Below are 25,972 nucleotides of genomic sequence, written 5' to 3'. Positions count from 1 at the left end.
ATCTAAACAAAAGTACACGAGCGCTTTTCCATTTCGTTCCCATCGAATTCCGCGAAATGGCTTGAACATATATGTGCACGTGAGCTCAAGTTTAGCAGCGCAAATTAACGCCATATCCACTATCTAGCCACTAAATAGACTACCGCGCCGTTTTTTTGTGTGTGTTTTTGTTTTGTTAAGCATGGACTAGACAAAAAATTCCACACGGCCCAAATATTAGCACATATAATGGCTACTTAAAACTGTTTAAGGCGCTCGAGGTCCGACCGCAATAAAAGAACCCGCACCTATTACTCTGCGTTCTGTTACGCGAGGAAGACGGAAACATGAATGGAATTTTGCACTGCAGTTGTTTTTTTTTCTTTTTCTGTAAGAATACTTCCGTAAATCTGAGTACAGGGCGCCGGATGGGGCAGATATATGTTTTATTTGTTTGAAGCGGCAAGCAGGAATTAAGGTTTACATGTTTTTCCGTCTGCGTTTCGCAAGACCTACTGATGGAAAACTATATGCGCAAAAATACACACGAGAGGTACACGATGCTTGAAGAACAAGAAATATATTTGTGCTCCAAGTGGAACCTCACAGTAAACATAGCAGAACGAAAGCCGATACTGCGGCCGCAATGCACGCGCTGTAACCGAGCGACATTAAAAAATAAAATGAAATAAAGAATAGAAAGAAACGCATCTATTCCTAAGGCATAAATACATGTCATATGCAATTATAAACACCGTTTGAGCGGCCCGAACGCATCCACCAGCACACGAAATAGTACGAATGACCCTTCTTAGCAGAATCGCCAGCAGTTTCCAACGGCGGCACTTTGATGTAGCACAATACACTTCGATCGCAGCGCCGCCACAGTATTTTTCGTCGTTGCGCGCCTCACTGCAAAGCATGCGACGCCCCAGCAATGGCCCCAGCCGCTCGTCCCACTCAACATGCACATGCACATAACATATGCACATACCAAGGCACGTACCGCAACAACGGAAGCAATACTGCTGCGTAGCGTAGCACGTTCATAGCGCGTTGTTGCACGGAAGCTTCCCGAGCAACGTTATTGCATCAGAGTAATCCAACTACATTACGTATTAACCTACTTGCAAAGATGTGTTGCTTTACTGTAACTCATTTCCTCCCGAAACCAAAACCAATCATGGTTTTGGTTTTCGGAGCAATATAAATTCCAGTAAATCAACACAACTCACTTACAAAGGAACTACCATATTACATGATGTATAGTGATACCTTTATTGTATACCTGAGAAGTTCATTTAGATGGTGGTATTCAAGAAACAGAGCAGCGCTTAGACAACGCTATGAGGCGCCGATGTCGCTTCGCATTTATTAATTAAGGTGCAAGTTAAAAACAGATTTTCGAGTGCGTTCTCCTGAAATCAAATTGTCACGTCTGGCGTGTGTTCTGTTTAGAGGTTGTTAAACGTGCTAATTCTTTAACTATTAATATGCACATTGTTTACCCACTTTAATACTTAAAGCGCAAGTGATCGCGCGCTTCAATCACTTGTGACCTGCAAAGTTGTTCGCAGTGCTACACGGGTGTGTTTGTGCCGCTGTAACTTATCCGCTACAATGACAAGTACTGTAAAGGAACCTCAATGCAAGAGCTGAAGGCTGCCGGTAACCTGTCTAGTGTGGTTAGTGGGTTTCGGTGCTTGTGTTGCAGACGAACTTTTATTGATTGCTTTTCCGCGGCCTCTTCCCTTGATCCTTTTGTTTTTTAAGCTGTGTTGTAAGTGGTTGTCTCTATATGACCTCTCTGTGTGCCTAAATTTACTTCGGTTTGTTCTTTTTCAGATGCACAAAAACCTATTAAAAGCTATCAAGGGGACTGACATTGGCGACTTCATTCGCCATGTGTGCGTCTGCGGCGATGCATGCAGTCCGACTTTTGATTACCGGTGCCACACGGGACACTTTCGATCGCGATCAAATTACTTGACCCCGATTGGCTCCTTTGTGCAAGCTGCTGAAAGGAGCGAACCAAAGTAGAGAAAGTGCAATCCCGATCGACCAGGCGTGATCGCGATCGCTCTAAAGTGCCTCGTTTGACCCAGGTATAAAATTGTAATAAACGTTAAGTTAGCAAATGAAGCTTGAACAGACGTTGTAGTTATTCCACCATCTGCAGCAGCACTTGTTTCAAAACAGTTTCAGAGACGTGGGTACACACATCGGCCTTAAGAGACCCGAAAACTCTGATTTCACTTTAAATGATGTGCGCTTCATTGCTATAATGGTTAGAAACTGGTATGCCAGACATGAAAACATATTAACCCTCCCAGCCCCCGATGCATATTGGTCTGCTTCAGCGCCTAAGCTGACAATTAACATGCTGTGATTGGTTGCCTAGTGTGTTATTAAATTACGAGGTGAATGAGATCTAGAACTATACAATAAGTGCAGAAACTACTATTTGAGAGTAGCTGCAACTTCAGATGAGATTGGGTACAATCTATACTGTCCAAAGATGTCCAGCCAATATTTCACTTGTCTAGAAAGTAATGCATCCTAGCATTAAGGCGACATTCGGAAGCGATTAAAAGCAGCCCTCCTTGAAAGGGCATTGTCAAAGAACCAGTGCTGAGAGAGTCTGGTGCTGTATTTTCGCAGCATAAAGCACTCTGTAGACCAGGGCCGGTATAACGTAAAACTATTCCAATCAGCTTTTTTATTCGAAATCGGCCATTAGCCCTTCCTGATAGGTCAAAATGGCTCAGGCTCTGCCCATATAGGTATGGCACGCTCCCATATAGGCAGAGCCCGGGCCATTTTGATCTATCACAGAGGGCTAATGGCCGAGCTGGAATAAAAAACAGATTGGAATAGTTTTACATTATACCGGCCCAGTCATCATTCGTACTGGCCTCCACACTCTTGGGTGGACCACTTGTACCTACTGCTGTAACTTCAATTCCGGACCAATCTACGACATCTTGGACCAGATGGGAAGCTGGTGTCTTGCTCACAGAGGAAGCATTCGAATATTGTTCACGCAAGATTGGCAAACTAATTACTTCATTTAATCATGAGGAGTTACTGCAGTTTAGCTATGAATCTTAAGCAAATCCTCTGGCTTTTAGTTCTGTTTCTGTCTGCATGCCTGCATGGTGCATTGAGGCTTCTGGCACTGTCTGTTACAGCAGCACCTCAAAGTGTACAAGCCTGCTGGCATGCTATCCATAAATGAAGGCTGCCGGAGTCATAGTTGATAAAGGAACAGTCGACTTCCATTCTTTCAACATTGGTTATCATGACCAGCCTTTTCTTTAGACTATGTCTAAGAGTCCCAGAAAGCTTCGTGCTTTATAAGCCCTCAATTTAATGCAAAGGAAATCTATGACATCTCTGAGGTAAAATTAGTTGACATGCTCTTGAAGCTACTGATAAGACATTACAGGCATGCATCAGATATAGGCATTATCAAATTGTCGCATTGAGTAAGGATAGAAAAGGCAATGCTCACTTCTTTAACTGGGAAATGCATTGAAGAATAGTGGTGTTGCTGACTGAGGTAAAGGCGAAAATTTTGCTGACATTCTGTGGTGATAGGGAATTTGTAAGAATGAAAGGAGACATGCATTTGGTGCCGATTAAACCTTCAACACCTGTGTCCTGTGCCATCTCTTTGTAATAGAGCCTGACCATTGGCATCAGTTCTACTCAATAAGCCTCTTGTGAGCTCCAGTCTATGTACAAAATTTCTCTTGCAAAATACACACATGATGTCTGACTTATCATAATTTGGATTTAGACTCCTCATGTGAGGTGCTTTGATGTAACGTAGACATTTTCAAGACATTTACTCCCAGCTACTAAAGTTGTACAAAGTTTAACCATGGAGCTTATTTGTAGTGACAATTATGTTGCATAAAAACCTTTAATGATAAGCGTTCTAATTTTGAATGAATCAATATTAATCAAATCATTTCTAGAAGCTACCTGTTGGATGCCTCATAGGCAGCAACTGCTCTGGTGGGAAAGACGAAAATTTAATACACTCAGAGGATTTGCCATAAATCTATTGGCTTGATGCTAGCACCAGGATAACCATAAGGAGCAACTTAAGTTCGGTCTATAAGAGCGCCGGTCTCCTTTTCAAACTGATTTGCTGTGACCTTCGAAAGCACTTTGTTCTCTGGCTGCGCATATGTGTGCATTGTGGATGCCTTGCATTTATTTCTGTAACGCTGTTTCAGGAAATCACGAGACGGCATCCATTCTCCTACTTGTGTCCAAGAACAATTCTTGTGAAGGACCCTTTTCATTGACCTTCTTTCTCAATGCTATGGAGATAAGCTCACGAAGGCAGAAGTCTAAAGATGGAGAGCAAGTCATATATGTATACTGTGCTATAACATACCCCCTAAGTTATTGTATGCTTTTGTTGTTGTACTTGGTTTTTGCCTGTCCTGCCTCCTTACAATATTCAAGGTCTGTGTCTGGTCACATTTGGCTTAGTTTTTGTGCCTTGCTGCTGTGTAATGCGTGATCTTCGGGAAGTACGTTGTGATCGCCGACACTAAACCTGCCTTCTTTAGAGTATATGGACACTGTGTCTTTCCCATGGTAGATAATTGTGCTTGAGCCAAATTATTGCTACGAGCATTGCCTTGTCTTTGGAGAGAGATCACAGTGCTGTTTGTGAAAATGGAATTTGTGCGAATTATAATTTGTTGGGCACGTTGATGAAAGTTTTGAGTCAGCGTTAATTTGATGAGACTGATTAACTAAAAACATGATTTATTTTTATTTTTTTCTAGTCAAAGTTATTTTTTACTGAAGTTGCTTGTGACCTTTGTGTGTTGGCATCAGATGTCCTCTCTCCTGTTTACTGTGCACAGCTCAATTGCAAAGACTGCTTTTGCCTTTAAGTGTTGAAAGGACATTGAAAGCAAATATGAAGTCTAGCTACAGCAACTGATTATGCTCTTTTTATTAATTATGTGCTGCAAAATGATTAAGTTAGTGGGATAATCACAATTCAATGAGTTGGAATGCGGCATATTGAGGGTCATGGAGCACTAACAGAACGACATTCTTGTGTAGGAAGTCCAATAACGTCAAACTTTTTTCTATATATTTAATGAAATGAAAGTATTATCAATCATTGACCACTTCACAAGAAATCATTGCGGGGTTGATGTGCAATAAGTAGCAGAGGCTGGTTACACATTTTTAAAGTAGTTTTGTTGCTCCTCTACATAACTTTTAGTACGCTCATTTTTGCACCAAGAATGTATTTGTAAATTTAGAATAATAGTTCATCAATTTACGAGAGAAAACTAATTTTTCTTATTTCCCTTAAGTTTCACATGCGAGAGCTGCATGCCGTCTCCCTTGTAATATCCTTTTAAAAATGTGCTATCATTGTGTTGCAGCTGGCGTTGCAGCCGGTTTCTCACCAGTCACAGCACCTTCATGCTCCACGTCTCCGTTTCCCCTCTCGACCAAGGTGCCGGAAGAAGCTTCAGCTGAAGCCACAGCAGCCTCTTCGCGTTGCATGGCCTTCCTAGAGCTACACTTCATAGTTCCCGAATGAGCAGTCTCCATGTGACCGACCAGTCACAAGCTCAGCAGCTTTCCGGAGCAGAGGTGGCAGGTCACCACGTAGCAGTCTCGGATATGAGCCTCCAGATCTTCCAGGTGGCCGGTGTAGCTACATCCGTAGTCCTCGTTGTAACAGTACGCTACCAATGTGTGCAGCACATCAAAATCGGCGGTGGCCAAGGGCATGGCCCTGTGTGAGCTAAGTAGCATCCCATCCATCGGGCACCGTAAGGTAGTAGAAACCTTCACAATTTCGAGAAATCACGGACCGCAATAGACGTGCTTCAGCTCAGGGAATAGTGCTCAAACGGCACCACGGAGCACAGCGAACAGACAGGCAAGCTGGCTGGCAGCTGGTCTACGAACCGGATGAAACGTCTGTCAATAACGTTGCTGAATCCTTTCAAAATATGTTTCTTCGGCTTAGGTGCAGAGGCCATGGTAGTACTATGTACAGCAGCACGAAACTGTCAACGAAGCTCAGTGACAATGAACGCGCAGTTGCGGTGCCTCGTCTTTTACGCGGGTGATGACTTCGTCCGTGCCAATCAAATGCCAAGATGCTGAGGAAAGGAAAACATCTGCAGTGTTTACTGCAATATACTTGTTGGACTTGTTAATAAAAATATTTAGGCACTTCGCTGTTTTTCCATGTTTAAGTGGGCCCTCTGTGCATCATTTAGTGTTATTAGCTGGTGATCATAGCAATTTCTTTTTGTTGTGTACCTCAAATCTTTCTCCTGTCTCTTATGGTTGAAGTAAGTGAATGCTGTTTCATCATGTGTTTTTCTTCATGTAAAATGTGGCAGTAACTCTGAAAGGTTTCTTCTTAACATGCCATTTTGTAGCTTTCTGTGATAATGCAATGGTATTGATTTATTCGTGCACTCCATGTGTAATACCATAACAAGAGAAATCACGTGCACTTAATGCATGCCTTTAGTGGTGCATTACATTTGCAGCAGAGTATTTGGAATGCATAATGGAAGAACAATGCAAGGAAGCAAATGCAGCAAGAATGAGAGCAAGATAAGGGTAGTCTGAAAAGGGACAGTGACTGCCTAGGATGGCAGATCAGTGCAAAGAAATGAACACAACAAGGCTAGAGACAATCCTTGCATTCTCTTCATGCTGTTATGTAATTGATATGTTGATACCAACTTGCTCAACTTTCTCGATCTAGAATGCTGGTACGACTTGCGATACATCGAACTAATTATTTGAGATAAATATATAGCAGAACTCTGTTGGCATATTCCTTGTTGTTGCATTTTCCTGGTCGCCGTATTCGGTTTGTGTGTGGTGCCACTGCAGATGCCTAGACACTATTTCTTGCTTTGTGTTTATACTTGATGCATCCTCTTCCTGTGACATTCTCGCATCTTGCATTGCACTTTGGATGATGCAGTGATGTAAATAAAGCGCTACACGAAAGCGGTGTAAATATAGCATTACACGAAGGAAATAATGAGTTTAGTATAGAAACATGCTGTATCAGGCATGTCAACGGCTCACATTTGTAAAGTTATCATTGCGGTTTCTGCAGCCAATAGGCCACCCCTAGTTTGATTGCAATAATGGCAATTGCCAGTTTTGCCATTGTTGTTTTCCCCAACTAATAGAGATAGTCTCTTCAGTGACATCAGATGAATATCTGTTAAAAGCCTTAATGATTAATTTTAATGAATTAAACAATTTTAAATTTGTACCTGCACTGCCTGTATTAATTTCTGGTGGCTTTCTGGCTAGAATGTTTTCTGGGCTGTTACATTCTCTATATATTCACTATACTGTGAAATTCATAGCCATACAGTTCTACTACAGAAGGAATCCTAACCTTGGTTAGATGCAAAGCTAAACTGTGTTGTTATTTAAGTCCTTAATGTTCCGCATTATCTGAACTTCAAGAACTTGCAAACATATATGATAAGGATGCATCATTAGCTCAAATTTTCTGGCTTGTGTTTTCTGTAAGTTGAGACATTGATGTTTGAAATGAACTTAATTGCCTTCTTACAAAAAACTGTTTGTTTGCTTATCTATGCTTGCAAATTCATGCCAATACATTTAAGTAACTGTTGTGACTCCTTTACAAAGTTTAGCACTGACTGCTTCCTTTATTTATTATTATACTTTTTGCAGTAGAAATTGTGCTGCCATCAATTACCATAAAAACAGAGCCCCTGTCTGATGCCACTGAGAACTGTGATCCACTTTCCCATACAAGTGACCCGCCAAATAATGGTGAGTTCTTACATTACAGCAAATACACATTGATCTGACTGAGTGTATCCTCAATGTAGCATATGGCACAGTGGAGCCTTAGACTCACATTTTGTTAGCACATGTTGATATGTTAATATATGTGATTTATATTGCTTGCTTAACATAGTGTGACTTTTGGAGTTTATCATGTTTTGTTTAATGGATAAAGCTAACCCTCCAGTACAGTCTAACCTCACTAAAACAATCTATCATGCATCTCGCTAATATCAGCATATAATGAATACATGCTTATAGCAAATAAAGAATGTAATGAAAGTATTTTTGTGTTATATGCGACTTCTTTATGACAACATTACTCAGATGTGCTTAAATTTACTAGGCTTTGCCCGGAGTGCAAAATACTAAACTTGATATCCTGCCTGTTTACAAGGAAGCCTGGGTAAAGGAGGCTTAGCATTTTGGTCGAGCAACTATCTCTAAACAGTATTTGCATGCTTGTAGGCACTTTTGTATGTGACACACAGTCTCATAATTGGCTTTATGCCTTGAATGACAGGCTCTGGTCGATGACCACTCTGTTAACTTTTTGTGTTGGACTACATGGAAAGAAAGCTGTCATTGCACTTCTTCGCAATGAAGTACAAGCTGCTGCTGTGTGCATCACATATGGAGGACGCTGTGGTATGCTTGATGTATGTTGCACAATCCAGTGATTAATTGTGGGTGTGTTATGAAGAGTATGCTATGGTTGATTTGCCATGAGTAGGAGACAAACTGTGAGACTGTTGCTGCTGAAATGCACTGAAATAAAAGAGCCATTGAACCTTGTCATGATGACGTACGAGTGACTATGCACATCACATATGGAGGACACTATGGCTTCCTTCATGTGTGTTACACTTCCATAACAAGCTGTGCAACGTGAGCAGTATGCTGTGGTTAATTCCCCACAACTAGATGACAAACTGTGAAACTGTTGCTGATGAGCTGCATTGAAATAACAGTAACATTAAAAGGCAGCTTTAGTTTGGGCCCAACTCTGACGCGGCCTATTCAAATACATGTAAACATTTATGCACCGTATTGTTCACAAGCCACGCCGAAATGCAAACTCAATTTAGGCAAGATGCACAGTGTGACACGTATATGCAGTGATATCACAAGGACGAAGGTGGTGTATGATGCTCGTTGAGGGAAGAATGGTGATGACAAGTGTATGTACAGAAAAGTATAACGCACATTAAGCAACATTCACAAATTTTGTGCTTCTTTTATCGCAAGGGCAGATAACCCCTGTGGAGGTTTGGCCAAGCATAGGCACATTCCTACGGGTACATACCAAATGACAAAAAAAAACACAGAAGTAAATAAAAGAATCTGTGAAATATAATTAACCATTTCATCAATAAATCAGTGCGCTTAAGATATATCTGGGAGCCGACATGAAATGCTAAAGTTTTATGCAGGAATCGTAGTGGGACGTGCCCATTCAGGAGTAGTGGCCAAGAATAAGCACATGCGCATACTTAGTGGCTAAATCAAAGAAAGTAGCGTAAATCCAAGAATCCATGAAATATAACTTACCGTTCCATTAATAGATCTATGTGCTTTTGAGATGCTTCTGAGCCGGCATTATGTGTTATGGTTTTACGTAGAAAGTTAATACTCAGTCAGCATACGAGTGTTGTGTAAGCCACTAGCAGCCACAGTTTCATATAACCTTCACATCTCCACAAATATATCCACCGAGATAGCGACCAACCCAACAGCACACAGCAGCGAGGCAGCCATGTAAAACCAGGGAACGTAGACAACGAAAGCTTCGCTTTAGTAGTGTCATTGCACTTCATGATTGAGAACAAATGGCTGTGTGTTCTGCTTGCTTTTCTTTTAGACACTGAAGAGGACGATGTGCAAAGAGCAGCTGGGGACAAAGGATGGAAAGGAACGATAGAGACAAGCACACATCATCACGGGTTACCAACCAGCCCGGTCCCACACTTTACTGAAGAGGTGTTCACTATAGACACCGCTGCACTACAACGTGGAGCTGAAAGTGACGAAGTAAGACTTCCATTTCATTTGTGGACATTCTTCGCGAGCTACTGCAGTGAAAGGCAAATTCTCTAGCTTTTTCAAGAAACAGCAGAGTTTGGTTTTAGCTCTGCCAGACATTTAGCATAGAGTACTGGCAGGCTGACATTGGTGCTTTGCAAGTGTCAGTGCCTGAACTGATCTTTACTTTCCGCAAGTGTCCTGACCACTTATGCCAACTCAGTTCTCTGTGCCAATGACACTACCTTGTTATTATGGTGCCTTGCAATACTTAATGAGCATGGTAAGTAGACCTCCCCAGCTACAAGCCTGTGTTGTCATAAACACCTAAGTCAAGTATTATACCTGGAAATGCAGTGCAGAGCCAACTATGTAGTATTTCACTCAGTTGACCATCTACAGTCAAACCTGGTTCTAACGAACTGGCCTGTGCACTAAACATAATTTGACATATCAAATAATTCGATATATCCAAACCAGGGTACAATGAACTTTTATGAACTTTTAAGGCAGTTCATTACACACGATAGAACCAAGCTGCATGACACTACTGAAACATTCCAAGGAGATCTGAATCTCACGGTAGCATGCGTGAGTAATGCAGCAACCTGAAAGTATTTATAGCTTTCTACCGGGTTATGCATCGTATCATACAATATATTTGTTATGTCAGAACGTGCAGTTGAGCATGCTCTGCTGCATAATCGAAAACAACATGATCAGAAAACATAAGCAGTTAAAAAGTGAAAGCTGCTGCAATCAGTTTTATGGGGCCAGTTGCAGGCACTTGAAGTTTGACATATTCAATGTCCATTTCATTTTGGGGGACCTATTTTGCACAAATATCACTACACAAGTTTCGTGTTTTTGATGTAGAACATATTTCGTTATACCAGGGTTTGTTATAATCGAACTTGACTGTAGCTCTTCCTGCAGCTCTTTAAATTCATGTCACCTCTCACACACCTGTTATGACAGTACGTGAAATACAGTAGCAGCTGGCCAGATTTTGTTGCTTACTAAACTTAAAATTTGTGTGTTCAATGTTCAGCAATGGTCACATGCTTGAGTTGTACTGCATCTTCTTTTTCAGCCATCTTTACCCTCAATCCTCTAGGGGTGCACGAATATCACATTTTCAATTTCAGTGTGAATTTGAATAACGAAGAACAAGTGCAAATTGAACAGAATATTTTTCGAATACAGATACTGTTGCTTTTGCAAAAATGCATTTCTTTCTTCACCAACCAGAAATACAAAAAAAAAAGAAACAATCAAGTTTTTTGCACAGCAACTAATGTACAGGAAAATCATGCTTTGTGGTCAACAAAATTCTCTAGTACGACGCTTTGGCTTGACAGTATTATGGCTGCAGTTATTTAATGTTGTCCTGAAGGAAGGATAGCGAAAAGAGCTGCAGAAGTTTTAGTTGTTGAGGACATATTTGGGTTCCTTGGTGTTTAAGTTTTCCTTGCTTCTTCTAAATACAGGTTTTCAACCCAGTTTGCCATTGAAGCATCCTGTGGGTACTCAACTACTTTTGAACGAGGGTCTAAAAAACATTGCCAAGCTTTCTTCTTGGCCAAATTAGTAGTTTGGTAACTGTGTATTTAGGCACTTAGCCAGATTAGTTGCAGACAAAGGTTTACACCTGGTGTCTGGTATTGTCCAGAGCTGATAATGTCGGGTAGCTACAAGCACCAGCAGGGTACCCGTGACAGTGCCCCATCTTACTTTTGATATGCTTCACTGCACGAGAAATATGCTTCACCCCAATGCACGTTTTATGCTCCGCCGCATGACACGGCTCTACTCCGGCAAAGCTGACGTAAAGACCCGACAACGGCATTTTTCGGGAATGTGAATATTTCGAATAGTAAAAGTATCTTTCAAATAGATACAAATACTAACATATTTGAATCGAATATTTGAAGTTTCGAATGTTCGCGCACCACTGAAATCCTCTAATCTGTTTGCATGTTTAAGCACCATTTAAGCCTGTAGAGAGAGAGAGAGAGAGATAAAGGAGATGAGAAACCGGTAGATAGATATCCAGTTTGCTACCCTGCACTGGGAAAGGGGTGAGGGGAGACAGAAAGCGCTTAAAAAAAGGTTCACGCACATGAAAAGAGTGGGAGAGGAAAACAAAAGAGAAAAAATGGAAAACACAAACACACAAAGGAACGCAGGAGGGTCACAGTCATTCAGGCAGGTCGCTTGATTGGTGAAACCACAGTAGCACCTTCACTGCCTTCTGGTTTACAGGTCGCATCAGCCAGCACTCCAAGACTAACTGCTCAGAAAGCGGCCGGTCATCGAGGCATGCCGATGCTGTCACCAGCGACTGTTTCTGGGAGCTGTAGCGACATACAACAATGACAGGCTATGTTCGATTGCTTCCTCGCTGCCACAACTATTACAGGCAGCACTGTCAATCATTCTGATGTGGCAAGCAAATGCATTCGTGAAAGACACTCCTACCCATAGTCAGCAGAGAACAGTTGTCTCGATTTGGGATAGTTTAGATAAAATGAGTAGTTGGAGGGATGGGTACAGGCGGTGCAGTCGAGTATGTCGGAAAGCTGGCATGTTCCGCATGGATTGTGTGGCATCTCGTGCTAGTATGCGAAGCTTTGTTGCTGCGTCAGATTTTGATAGGGGGATGGGTTCCTTCACGGCATCTTCGCGAGCCCTCCTAGTAGCTTCGTCGGCGTTTTCTTTGTCCTTGATGCCACAGCGGCCTGGGAGCTGCTAAAGAGTGATGTCATGTCCCTTCTCTGCTAGCTGGTGATATAACTGCCTTATTTCTAGCACAAGTTGGTCTTGTGGTCCACAACGTAGAGCGGATAGCAAACAATGCAGGGCTGCCTTCGAGTCGGGGAATATGCGAAGTGCGCTGTTAAGTGCAGCAAGCTCCGCAGCAGTCGGCGTTGTCCAATGAGATGTAAACTGAATGGCCAAGGCTTTTTTGGGAAAGATCACAGCTCCAGTAGATCCATTCACAGTTGTCGAGCCATCAGTGTATATCTGGAGATAGTCTTTGTATGTCTCGTGCAGTATGAATAGAGATAGTTGCTTGAGAGCTGATGACGAAAGTCCTGCTTTCGTTCAAATTCCCGGTACTCATAGTCGAACTTGTGGACGAGCCAAACGCCAAGGTGGCGCAAGGAGCCTCTCGGCAGGCGTATAATCTCTAGGGAGGGAGTCAGTTTAAGCCTGTAAGTTTCGCACTACGACTGCAGAATCGCTGCACTTTCAACGAAGTCATCGTCACTCCTTGTTTTCTCAGAAGAAAGTCTTGCGCATGCTTACTGTGCTGCAGTGGCGCCACTAGGAGGGGGCAGACTGGCCTAGGTGCAGCGCTCAGGAGGTTGCAGCTGGGCAGTGAAAGGGGGTTGAAATGGCAAAGAATTATTCGTCAAAGAAGCGAAAAGGCGCCGGGTGCCTTTCGCTGAGTGGAACAGCGGCACTATGCGCTGACTACAGAAAACAAAAAGAGTGGAAATTTGTAGGAGGGTACTTTACAGAAGCCAGAAGCAGAAATTAGCAAGTTTCAATAACATTTACTGCACCACAGTGTTCCAAATATAAGAAAATGTATTGACACCCATGACATCACACTGATGTACCATCTCTGGGTTTCTGTTGCGAAATTCAAAAAATGTAAGTTTGCAGTTCATTTGAAAATTGAAGTTTGGAGTTGATGTCTCTTCTGGTAATCAACATCTTATCGTGAAATTAACAAAATTAAGCTTTTGAAAGAGTGCTTTGTCAGTGTTTCTATTTAGTGTTCCTTTAAGCTATGCAAATGCATCACTAGTCCTTGCATCAATAACACGTTGCCTGGTACACTCTTGTGCAGGCGAATCTCCGATTGTGGTCTCCAAATGGCCTGTTCCCAAAGTTCTCGTCATATGTTCAGCCCCTTCTGCATGGTGCCTCGATGATGGAACAAAGGCACAGGGCTCTCTCCTGCGCTCTGCGCGATGAAATCATCCAGTTCCTAAAGTAAGTAAGAGGGAACAGTTGTTTGGCATTGCCTCTTGCCTCTCAACTAGTACCCTACCGTCATTGCGCAAGGAACGCACCGAAGAGGTGAACTACCAGCGCAAATTCAAGCACGAATGATTATAAAACTACTCCAGAGCATTGTTTTGTTTACAGGTTCACCTGCATTTGCAACAGTGGCTTAATTTCAGGCTCCAAAATGTACACTTGGGATTACTCTATGCTTAGAAATGAGCTACAAAGCAATTACACATTGTACTTTTCTGTAATTACATGGAACTGGCATTCGGATCAGTTAGTTGTTTGTGTTTCAATTTATGGTAGTACATGAGTATTTGAGGCTGTCGTGCAGGCTGTCCACCAGACAGACCTGTCTTCGTTGTTTGCTCCAGGCAGAATGTCTCTCACGGATTGTGTTGGCTTCGTAACAATATCTACGAAGGTTACACAAATATCATAGTATCTAACCTAGAAGCGGAAAAATTAAGAAGGACATGCCCAATTAACAATGCTGGAAATTGGAAAAACCAAGAAGTGGTCAGATTGCTAGAGTGGGTAGGCTTAGAAGTGGTTATTACCGCATCCTACAGTTGGGCCTCATTGTATCAAAGTCACATTAGACGTGAATGTAACTTTGTTACAAGCATATGTTCGGTACATGCTGACATTGGTGAGAAAAACTTAATTTGCTTCATTATATTGATGACTGTTATATGACGGTGTGACCGTGCCTATGCAGTCTGCTACCGAAGCACAAAAAAGATTGCAAACTTGAAATCTTATTTTCCAGGGAATGTCTCTTGAAGCCATCTAAGTAAACCTCGGTGTCATTTGGCACACTTCTGTATTATTCTAGTCCGTAAGGCTGTGATAATTTAAATAAATTACCTTTAGAACAAGATATATATTCTCATTCTTGCGGCGTTATGTTTGCCAAAAATTTGACTTAAAGGGACCCTGAAACGATTTTGACGATTTTCTACAAACGTACCGAGTCGTTAGAGTAGGTCCTTCTGATCATTAATTGACACATCTAAGTGCTCCGCGTAAAGCGTGTAATTTATTACAAGGCTTTAAAAATGCACATCGCTGCCGATCGGAGCACGCTGCTCGGCGGAATTTTAAGCCGCCCCTACCCATATGACGAAAATCACCCATATGACGTCAGTGGGGCGAGCTATCCGATTGGCTGACCAGGGCGCGTGATCAATAATTTTTCCAACTTTATGGTAAACAAATGATCTTCGTAATAGTTGGAATGTTAGTTCATTTGTTTTTATAAACAGAAAGTAACATAAAGAGAATGCACAAGAACGATTTTTCAATACAATTAAGCACCTCCGGCACACAGCAAGTGTCGTCTGCTTGTGTTACAACGTACTCCATTTTGACGAGAGCTCCGCGGTCAGAGTCGGTCTCAGTCTTTTCGCGAGCACTATGATTCGACTTTGTTGCTTTGTGGACTGCAAACGTAGCGACTGGCAATATGTCAAGCTGCGACATCGTGTCCCTCTGCAAGGCAGCATACGAGCGAGCTGGCTGCTGCGCATCGGACTGCCGCTATCCGATCGGCGCCAGGGTTTGCGCGTTTGTGGCCGTCACTTTACACCGGAAGATTACTAACGCAGTAGCGTTTCGCGAGTCCGGTATTAGGGCAAATGCAAGCGCACGGGGACAGGGTCTGGCCGCTTGACTGTGCCGTAACGGGATGAGCCATGGGATGAGCAGAATCACAAATGATAATGGTCTGCACGGTGCAGCCACCTGGTGGCACAGAGCTCAACCATACACAGTAGCAGTAACGAAGTGTATTCTTCTTTGGCTGCTGGTGTGTATTTTTCGCAGGAGTGTAATCATCAACACTTTGTTTTTATAAATGTTTAAAATGTTTTACATTTGGTTAGAGCAATATTAGCGCTTTGTTTGGCTGGTTAAGCGCTGCGCCAACAAGTGGCTGGACCGTGCAGACCGATCAGGCCGCACGTACGTCTACGCTAAAGTTCCTTCATCAGCTTGAGTTTATGCCTCCAGTCATTTGCCGAAATGACCAGCTTGCCTGTGGTTACCGGAATACCAGACACGTTCGGCGCTACGACAGAATGCTCGCAACGCACGCTGCTTCGATAGCTCTTGCTTGGGGTCGACGGCCAAGCGGCTAGCGGAGAGGTTTCACGCGGGCGGGGGCGGGCTCCAAAACAACGGGAAGTGGACGATGTGACGTCGCATCGTGACGCGAAACCAGTGAAGGCGGAGCTTAGCCCCGATCGCTCGGCGAACGAGTTGAGGAGGAAAAGCATGACTAGGGAAGAGGGTAACTTCTAATCGCTTGTAGCTCCATTGATACGTAACGCTTCACTTAAATTGTGGTGTGAATGTTCTACTTAAGCTGTACCCTACGCGTCTACAAAATTTGTCCGAACCGTTTCAGGGGCCCTTTAAGTTTTCCAGCCTGGACTAGGATAAATTTTTCTTCCTCTGCGAAGCTTTCTTTCTGAAAAACTCGTAATAGGTGTTTTTTGTAGGTTCATGCTACTGTCATGTGAATGACGATTTTCCCTTTCATGAGACTTCCACTTGCAGTGTTTTGTAACTTAGTGCAAAAGTCATCAAATTTAGCGTGCTTTTAGTCTACTTAATAACTTTGTCGTTCTAAGTTTATATGTAAGGACACAAAGCTTGCGGAAGGCAGATGAACAAACATTATCAATATGAAGATTCCAACACAGCTTTGAAGTGAGTGTTATACCGAAATATTTATAGCAACTTGCTTCTTGTAATGGTGAAGACCCTAATATGTAGGTATTTGACAGTGGATTTTTTTGGTGAGTTACTGGAAGGCAGACACATTTGCTCGTGTTAAGGGTCATTCCCCATTTTACACACCGTTGATGTATATTGCCCAGACTAGTGCTGAGATCGTTGTAATCGTTAGTGGAACCAATTTCTTTAAACAAAATACAATCATCTTATTTCTACACCAGGGCCAACAATGTCAACAATATCATTAATATGCAATATAAAAAGCAAAAGGTCCAACACACTGCCCTGAGGTACGCCGGATGTGACCGGAAGACTTTACCTCGAAACTTCTTGATTTATATCAAAACTTTACCTCGAAAATTTATTGATGCGCAGCCAGAAGTACACAAGCGACATTCCACGCTCTGTGCAGTAGAAAATAAAGTGAAATATGGCAAATTGGGGAAGTAGTGTTGGTTACTTTATTTTTTTTTTGACGAAACTGGCAGGTCATTGCCCAAAACACTCCCTCATCAGTAAAAAGTCTCTAAGTGATATTGCATGTTAAAGATGTATACCCTCCCGTAGTTTGCACCGCCATGCACTTTCAATCGTTTTTTATCAAAACAGCCATCGATTGGAACAATCTTCTCTCAAACTTCTCTCATGTAAACCCTGCTCACTTCAAAACCACCACTGAGTCACTTTTTGTCAACATCAACTAACTTGTTTTTCAAGTGAAGCTTGTATTGCCCCACTCGTGTTGGCGTCGGTGTTGGTGTTGCCGTATGAAAAAACTCAAGCCATGCGAAAATAAAGATGGCTTGTCGGGCTGCGGATTCAACCCACCGACCTCCGCATTGCAAGACCACCAGGCTAACCGATTCAGCCACTGTCAGTTCATCATATGCGACCTTTAAAGCAAGGTTTTATATGCATGGAGAAGCAGATGCAGCGCAAGGCACAAACCAATCACAGGCGTCCCTTCTTCCCGGAGGAGGGAAAGGGTGTCATTGAGTGTTTGCTCGCCTTGCGCCTGACGTTTCTCGCCAATTCAGGCCCGGCAGTCAGATGGGGAGGCCGTGTTTGGTTCGTTCTGCTGAAGAGAAGGCTGCGTTGAAAGAACGGCAGCGGAAGCAGGCCACGCGTCGTGCGTTATGCCGAAGAAGAGGTGCCGTTTCATGAATTCCGGTGGGAACTCGCTCGAGAAAGGGCTCGTTGTTGACGTGCCGACCTTGCAGTGAGGGAGTGTGAAGCCGAGGCGTTACATCAATGAAGAGCTGTGGATCCTGAGCTTCGCCTACACCCCTGTTCACAGTAGTGGAAGGGCACAGGGGCGTAGCTAGGGGGGGGGCTTATGGGGCTTCAGCCCCCCCCAAAATTTTTTCGTGTTGTCCATGCACCGCCGACCAAAGCTACCCCCGGCACCGGAAATCATTCTGGATTTTATCTAGAATGTCTTTTTCACGCTCGAAAAGACATTTCACCGCAAACATTGCGAACTGGGGCTGGATTTCCCGGTTCGTCCATGTATCGGGAGTCACATAACGCAAGCAGCCCCATCCAAGCACAAAGTTTCAAGGGCGTTTTGATGGCGAAAGGGCTCGCCGCGGCATCTCGCGGAGGCCGCAAAATCTACGGAGCGCAAGAATTTCAATACCGAAACTTTATGGGTTTAAAGTTCCCATAAACTTTTGATGTGAAAGGTGCATTGACATTCCCAACGTTGTGCTTTAGATTTTCAATTGCGGAACTTTGCGGGATTCATGCTGTTATAAACATTTGACGCTAAAGGTACTCTGATTTTCTAAAGCCTTGCATCGGTACATACAACGAGACAAGCCAAATCAACCCACTATCAGACAAGTCGACAAAGCACACAGCGAGGTCCGATAAGACGAAGTGTTGTGGTGGTTCTTTTGTGCCGTCATGTCACATAACAAAATATAATTTTTTTTTCACCTACGCCATAGCATCCATGTCAAGACACTAAAGCCAGCCAAGGTAACTACGTCCTTGTTTATTTTTTCTACTTTTACTATTATTCGCAAGGACACATTGAGCCTCTTCAATTTTTTTGTTCTCGCTGCCCTAACCGTGGGCTGCCAGAGCTAGCCAGAGCGCATACGTTTTTCTCGTGTTACTCCGACCACCGCGCGGCACACTTTGGTGCGCGTTCGGTTTGCTCTGGTGGAGTGGAGTTTCGCCTGGCAGAGTTTCGGACGCTTTCTGGCTAGCAGACGACAAAAAGAAACAATGGTCGCTCGCTGCTGTCACTATGGGGACTCGGCGGATTGCACCACGTTCGTTTGAGCGCAACCTCTCCGGAAAATTTTGTCTCGCCCGTCTAGGATGCCGAGCAGTATGCGTATGGTTCTTTGTGGAACAAGCGTCTCACGTTTTCTTCGATATTCTTTCGGTAGTCACATTACGTGCCCAAAGTAACCATTCGATTGTGACCAACATACTTTCCTTTGCGTTTTCTCATTTCCGTGACCCCGCCCCACAATAGAAAACAAGACATTGTGCCGGGGCAGCAAATTGTCGCATGGCGAAAGTTCGATTTTCTTACCTCTTCTTTTGCGGAAATTTTGGGCCACGGGACGCTTCAGTTGCCGGCTACTCTTATTATATTGTTGCGATAGCAATTATATGGACACCCCAGGCGCATTACTGCCGTTGCCGTCGCTGTCGCCCTCATGTTTTGTATAAAGTGCAAGGGCGATAACATCGTGACCGAGCGCCGCATGCTGTATGTGCGAGTGAAAGCATAGGAGGAGGTGAAATGGGTGAGCTGACGATAGTGACTCAATCGTGGGTGCGCAAAGGAGAGAAGCGGGGAGCAAGCGCGCCGCCTTCCTTCGCGCGCGATACATCACGGGGAGCGGAGGGAGGAGGGTCGGGCCTTAGGATTTAAATATTTTGTTGCTAGGTTTTGTGTATACGTGCGGTAAACTTTGTTTACAGTGAAATTTTTTTTTGCCTTTATCAAGCCGTATCTTCGCATTTGCGTATTCCATTGTAGCTTTGTATTCCTAATGTACGAGGACGAGTCAAATGAAAAGGAGCCAACCCACTCCGCGCACTAACGGTTCGGTTCATTATCTGCGAGGCATGCGCGTAGCACACAGGCATCTCTCATTTACAAAAGTGACACGCAGGTGTGAAGATAAATGTTCTTTAATGTTTCATACACTTGGTTAAACATGGTTGCGTGACATAATGGACACTCCAAAAGTTGAACAGCGTGGTGCCATGAAGTTTTTGACAGCTGAAGTCATTTTACAAAAAGAAATTAGTTGCCGCATGGCTGCCGTGTACGTTGAACATTGCATTTCATTGGCCACTGTGAAGCGTTGGAGCAAACTGTTCAAAGAAGGACGTGAAAGTTACAAAGATGGTCCAAGACCGGGACAAAGCCATCTTGCAATCACCCCTAACAAAATTGCAAAGGTTGATGAGCTGTTGAGACAAGAACGGAGGATAAGCATCAATGAACGGGCAGATCGTGTGAATATCAGTCACGGTCTGGTTCACACCATAATTCATAAACATCTCGGTTATCGGCTCTTGTGTGCACAATGGATGCCCAAGATTTTCAACCACCGCCAGATAACGGAGAAGTTCGGCGCTGCCTTGACTCATCTGATCCGGTATCACCATGAGTGTGACGACTTGTTGTCTGCAATTCTGATCAGGGACGAACCATGGTGCCAATATTACGAGCTTGAGACACGACGGCTAAGCTTACAGTGGAAACATTCGAATTCATCACGACCAAGGAAAGCAAAGGCCGTCATTTCCGCCGGAAAGGTGGCGTTGACTTTTTTTTTCGATCGTCAGGGGCCATTACTGAGAGAATTTGCTAAATCTTGAGAGACTTTCAATTTTTTCTGATATTGTGAAACGCCGGAACGGCTGCGTGTCGCAATCAAGAACAAACGACAGGCAAAATTGACGAATGGGGTCATCTTGTTCCATGACAATGCCCGTCTCCACGTCGCTGATGTGGTTAATACAAAACTGGCAAAGTTCAAGTTGCAAGTGCTGAAACATCCGCCATACAGCCTAGACTTGTCACCTTGCGACTTCCACATGTTGGGGCAACCGAAAAAACACCTCAAGGGAACCAGATTCATGTCGGACGATAACGTGAAAGAGTCAGTTGCTCACTTTTTGAAACAGCAACCCAAGGACTTTTATGAGACGGGAATCACGCGACTCGTTAGTCAATAGGACAAATGTCTAAATGCTCATGGAGACTACTTTCAAATAAAGTACCCCATTTCTCATATATTCGCATTGGCTCACTTTCATTTGACTCACCCTCGTATGTTTTGCAGAACTGCTTTTTATACGTGCTCTCTGTTGAGGCTATAGTTTAGGTGCATTTACTCACAATACACGACTGTTGACGGCTGCTCCTGCTTAATACATTGGAACAAATGAGAGCGTCATCGAGATTTTCCACTGGCCGTTGCATATGCACAATAATGTAAACACAGTCCTTGAATGACAAAGTTTCATTAACATATTTGCCCTCAACTTGTTCATTTCATGGCCTTTACATTTTTCGTATCAGCGGCATTCACTATTTTGCTGGTTTCGGACTGATATAATTCTAAAGTTCGTGTGATATTTTCTTTACCTATTAAATACACAAAAAACATGGAAGCTTTTATATAAGTTATTTTGTGCACAATTTTTGGCACATACGAGTATGATTTATGAAAAATACATATTATACTTGTTTTGACAGTGCGTAGCGTTCAAGAATTCGTTTGCAACATCTTTGGCAATGGCAATGAAATTATTATTCATGTATTTTTCCCTTGACAAATTGTTTAAGAGGAAGCTTTAGCTCGGATCCAACTCTTGACGCGGCTTATTCATATACATGTAAAACGCAGAAAAGCTTTTCTGTGAAAACCCCTGGATCGCTTTTAATGAAATGTGTTGTATTTGAGAGAGAAAATTAAATGCTAGTGTCTGTTGGAAGCGGAATTTCGATTTAGGGCTTGAATATTGTTTAAAATATTTCGGAAAATTCGCAAGTTCGAAAAGATATAAGCACGACGTTTACAAATGAATAGCGTTGCATCAAGAACAGATATCGCTGTTCTGTAAAAAGCATCTATTATAACAGTCAAAGCGGACAAATTTGGTATATCAATTTGTAGCTTACGTGAATTGGTCATGTTGTGTACAAGGGTTCTGGAAAAGCCGTATTTCCACGATACTAAATTTTTTAGATTCATGTGTAACAATCAGTTTTGTTCACTTTAGATGTACTATTACGTGCAATTCACAGAATTGTGATGCCAATTTTCATTGCCGAGTTACAGATTTATAAACTAGATAGTTTCGTTTTCTGAAAATTTGCGACCTTGGCCAATTTTCGATAGAGGATTGACAACCCAAATGAAAAATCCGAGACAAACAGTAACTGCAACAAACCTCGTAAAAATTGGTGCAGTGGTTGCCGAGAAAAACTAATTCCCCTTCTACATGTATTTACGTAGCAGCACCCGTGCTAAAGCTTCCTCTTAAGGAGGAGGCCGATCTGCAGGGTGAGCCCCCCCCCGAACGAAACTTCTGGCTACGCCACTGGAAGGGCAGTCAATATTTTTAACCCACCCCTCATGTAAAATCCCGTGTACAAGGTCATTGAGGCATTGTCCATAAACAAATAAATAAGTAGATAAATAATGATGATTTCCTATTTTCTTACTTGTTCATTATTCCTAAATGTCTTGCTTATTATTTTCTTAATTATAACTTTAGATTACTTCTTGCAGTAACTAGACAACAGTCGGAATGTGAAAAAAGAAAGCTGCTTGCCGTATTTATTCTAACATAAGGCGTTTTTTTCCCCTGAAGCCTTAGCCTCGAACTCACCCCCAACTTTATATGCGAAGCTGATAGATTCAGTTATGTTTGAATATGGCGGTAGCAGTGCCACATTTCTGGCAATCCTGATTTTAGACGGCAGTGAACATTGTGGCGACTAATAAACCTAGGCAGGTGAGACAGTACTGGATTTTTGCACATATAAGCCACACTGAGAAATCGAATAATTTATTACGAATATTCGGTATTTTGGCCTAGCCCTGAGAAGTCTAAGTAATCTGTGGGGTACTCCACATCACCTTATATTAGTGTGCCTTCTTGCGTTCTTTTTCTCGCGTACCGCAATTGGGTCTCTGCCTTATAATCATTACAGCCTTATAATTGAATGAATACAATATTTTCTTAATTTCGAAGTAGTGCTCTGCCAAGACAAGCAGCTTTGATGTACCCAGATAACTAATAAGCCCTTTATTTTTTGGAAGCAGCAACAAATTGAGGCACACTCTTATATCCTTAGGAGAATATGAGAGCAAGCCATTGAATTAGCCAAAGTCCCTTAAGAATCTTTCCAGGGCAATTTGCTGGCTACTTCGGTCACTAAAAAGTCACTAAAAAAGGGAACTATGACTTAAAACTGCTTCCACGAATGTTAAGCTGCTCTGCTATACTGCTCTTGTGCGGCCAAGACTGGAATATGCGTGCGTTATGTGGGATCCTCATACTAAGCGCAGCATTGATTGTCTCGAACGTATTCAGAGAAAGGCCGTAAGGTTTATTTTGAATAAATTTTCAGGATTAGACTCATGTTCTGATTTAATGCAAGCAAATGGCATTCCCCTATTACAGGCCCGAAGGGGAAAATTTAGATTAGAATTTCTTTGCCAACTCTTGGAAAACAAACTAGCACTAGATGTACCAACATATTTGTCGCCCTTAACTAGCAGGCCCACCCGACACCACAATGAAAACGCCCTACCTCCATATTTTGCTCGCGCGGACCTATTTAGATTTTCTTATTTCCCGATAACCATTAGTGAATAGAACTGCCTTATCAAAGCGAGTGATCAAACTGAAACGTAACCTTTCTGAGCCTGTATGTTTGTTGCTTTTTTTTTTCGTTGCTGTTTCTTTTGCATTTCTTTTGTATTTGTATCGACCACCCTGTTTGGACCATGAGTCTGCAGTATTGCATAAATAAATAAATAAAAGAAAATGAATCCTGTTGTTTTCATGCCTCCCTCACTGCCACGTGCAGTGAACACAAGCTCATCCAGCACACGAACACGTCAGTCATGCGCTGGGAGTACTGCGCGCTGGGGCGTTCCTTGGCTGCACGGTACCCTAACATGGTCTGGGACCACCCCAAGCCTGGCACGCGGCTGCCTTACAGACAGAAGAATGCTTGGGTGAGTAGAGGTGCTGTGCGTTATCAACGCAGGTGAGGGCAGCAACGAAGTTGGAAGAAAAAGAATACCTAGCACATCTGTGTGAAAGAACGACAGAAAGCTGAGCTAGTTCGCAGGGATTCATTGTGAAAGTTCGTGTGATTCGTGTGAAAGTTGGTGCTTGCTGGAGAGAGAGAGAAATATAAAAGCAGCGGAAAGGCAGGGAGGCTATAACCAGAAAAAAATGTTCAAATTTGCTACCCTGCACAAGGAAAAATAGGTTGGAGTGCATAAGGCAGGCATTATCAAATCATGACCAGCAGCTTACCACGATCCTTGAAAAGAAAAGTGTACAAACGTTGCAATGTACCTGTATTAACATACGAGGCAAAAACTTGAGGTTAACAAAGAGGCCTAAGAAGTTATGGACTGCGCAACGCGAACTGTAAAAAAAAATAATAGCCCTAACTTTAAGGGACACTGGGTGTGTGTTTGATTCAGGGGCGTGTTAGAATAAGACAAATACTGCCAAATGAATCAGCTGTGCGTTTCAGCATTTTTCTACACCTTTATTTCGACCTGCCAGATAATCCAATCAATTTCTTTAGTCCCTTGAAGGTCAAATTAACGGAGGTCGACTGTATTGTAAGTGGCACGTTCACCACATGACACCCTAAGTGGCGCACCCTAATTGTCTGGAACCTGCAGAGTGTATTCAACGTGAATTGTTCCTTCCCTTATACCAGGCACTCAGCAGTAGGCAGGTTTTTTTTGTCTTGCATTATTTTGAACCTGGATATTCCAAAACAAGAGCGCACTGCTCTATCCACTGGGCCGCAGACACAAACGTGCTTCTCTCATGCCAATGCCATATAGCTCTTTGAGATGATTTGCCCACGCGACAAATTGCTCATCAACAATGAAAGAAGTCACATTTTCACCCGAAAAGCGAAGCATTTGTAGCAAAGTATTAGACAACTACATGAACTAATACCCGCCGTGGTTGCTTAGTGGCTTTGGTGCTGCCCTGCTAAGTACAAGGTCATGGGATGAAATTCTGGCCACGATGGCCACATTTCGATAGGGGCGAAATGCAAAAAACACCCGTGTACTTGTAGATTTAGGTGCATGTTGAAGAACCGCGAGTGGTGAAAATTAATCTGGAGTCAACCACTACAGCGTGCCTCATAATCAGATTGTGGTTTTGGCACGTAAAACCCCATAATTACATGTAGTAATATTTGCAGCTTTATTGGTTGTATAAATTGTAGTAAACATCAGCTTACTAATTAAATTAACAATTGGGGTGTCACGCACACACTAGCAAACATGAGCATATCTAACTCAGTGACCGCAGACACTCGCTGACACATTGCTGGCATGATGAAGAGTGGCAGCAGCGGTGAGCAAATTCCACTTTGTGCGTCCACTTGCTTCAACGCACACTAGGCGCATGAAAATAGCACATACCACCAGCTATCTCAGCTCGTCTAGGCTTTGCACACACCGCAAGTACCTCCATAATAAGGTGCGCGCGGCCATCCTGTAAGAGGAGCCTGCTAACCTGCCGCCCTTACTGGTTCTCGAATGTAGCTTGACCTTCCTTTGCAAAGCAGACATCTCAAATAGGCCCTGAGAGGGTTCTTATAGCTGTGCAAATGATTCTTTGTCTTGTGAAGTTTGTTGATGTAACTTCTTTTGTACCTTTTGTTTCTCTTCTGTTCATTGCAGAGTGTTTTCATAAGACGCCTCACCGCATCCAGAAAGGCGCTGAAGTGGAGGAGAAAGATGAAGCTTATGAATTCATTTAGGATTCCCCAAGGATCTACATCTACATCTACAATTAGGACTCCGACTACCACTGCTTCCTAGGCTGTAGCAAGTGTTTAAAGTGATACAGTGATGCCTGTATGCAGTGTTTAAAGACGTTTGCAGAACAATACAGTAGAAAGAACAGAAGCCTTCTCTATCCCTGCAACTATTAAAAATATTCCTATACAATTTTATGAGTTGCGCTATGCTCAGTAGACTGCATATGACATATCAGAGTTTCTCAGAATGGCCAGTTGTAGTTATTCCATATTCAAAACAAGATAAAAAAGGTTATAGGAAGATAGGAGTGATTGACAGTA

The 25,972-nt window shown here is 42.9% G+C and overlaps 1 protein-coding gene across 5 annotated transcripts; it reads left to right on the top strand.

Moving 5' to 3' along the window:
• Positions 1 to 1,347: 1,347 nt before the first annotated feature.
• Positions 1,348 to 25,842, top strand: LOC126522852 (uncharacterized). Of its 5 annotated transcripts, XM_055066587.2 has the most exons (9): positions 1,348 to 1,664; positions 1,825 to 1,886; positions 4,227 to 4,369; positions 5,409 to 5,771; positions 7,720 to 7,821; positions 9,698 to 9,867; positions 13,721 to 13,866; positions 23,711 to 23,861; positions 25,572 to 25,842. In XM_055066587.2, the coding sequence occupies exons 4-9, from the start codon at positions 5,762 to 5,764 to the stop codon at positions 25,710 to 25,712; spliced, it is 720 nt and encodes a 239-aa protein (XP_054922562.1). In that variant the 5' UTR covers positions 1,348 to 1,664; positions 1,825 to 1,886; positions 4,227 to 4,369; positions 5,409 to 5,761; the 3' UTR covers positions 25,713 to 25,842. The 5 variants fall into 5 exon arrangements, with proteins under 5 accessions (XP_054922562.1, XP_054922561.1, XP_054922563.1 ...); XM_055066586.2 differs by lacking the exon at positions 4,227 to 4,369; XM_055066589.2 differs by lacking the exon at positions 4,227 to 4,369 and having other exon boundaries at positions 1,358 to 1,439.
• The last annotated feature ends 130 nt before the right edge of the window (positions 25,843 to 25,972 follow it).

This window comes from Dermacentor andersoni, chromosome 6, assembly GCF_023375885.2.
Source record: "Dermacentor andersoni chromosome 6, qqDerAnde1_hic_scaffold, whole genome shotgun sequence".
Lineage (NCBI taxonomy): Eukaryota > Metazoa > Arthropoda > Arachnida > Ixodida > Ixodidae > Dermacentor > Dermacentor andersoni.
The sequence above is the reverse complement of the archived record's forward strand: the minus strand, read 5'-3'. Positions and strand labels throughout refer to the sequence as shown.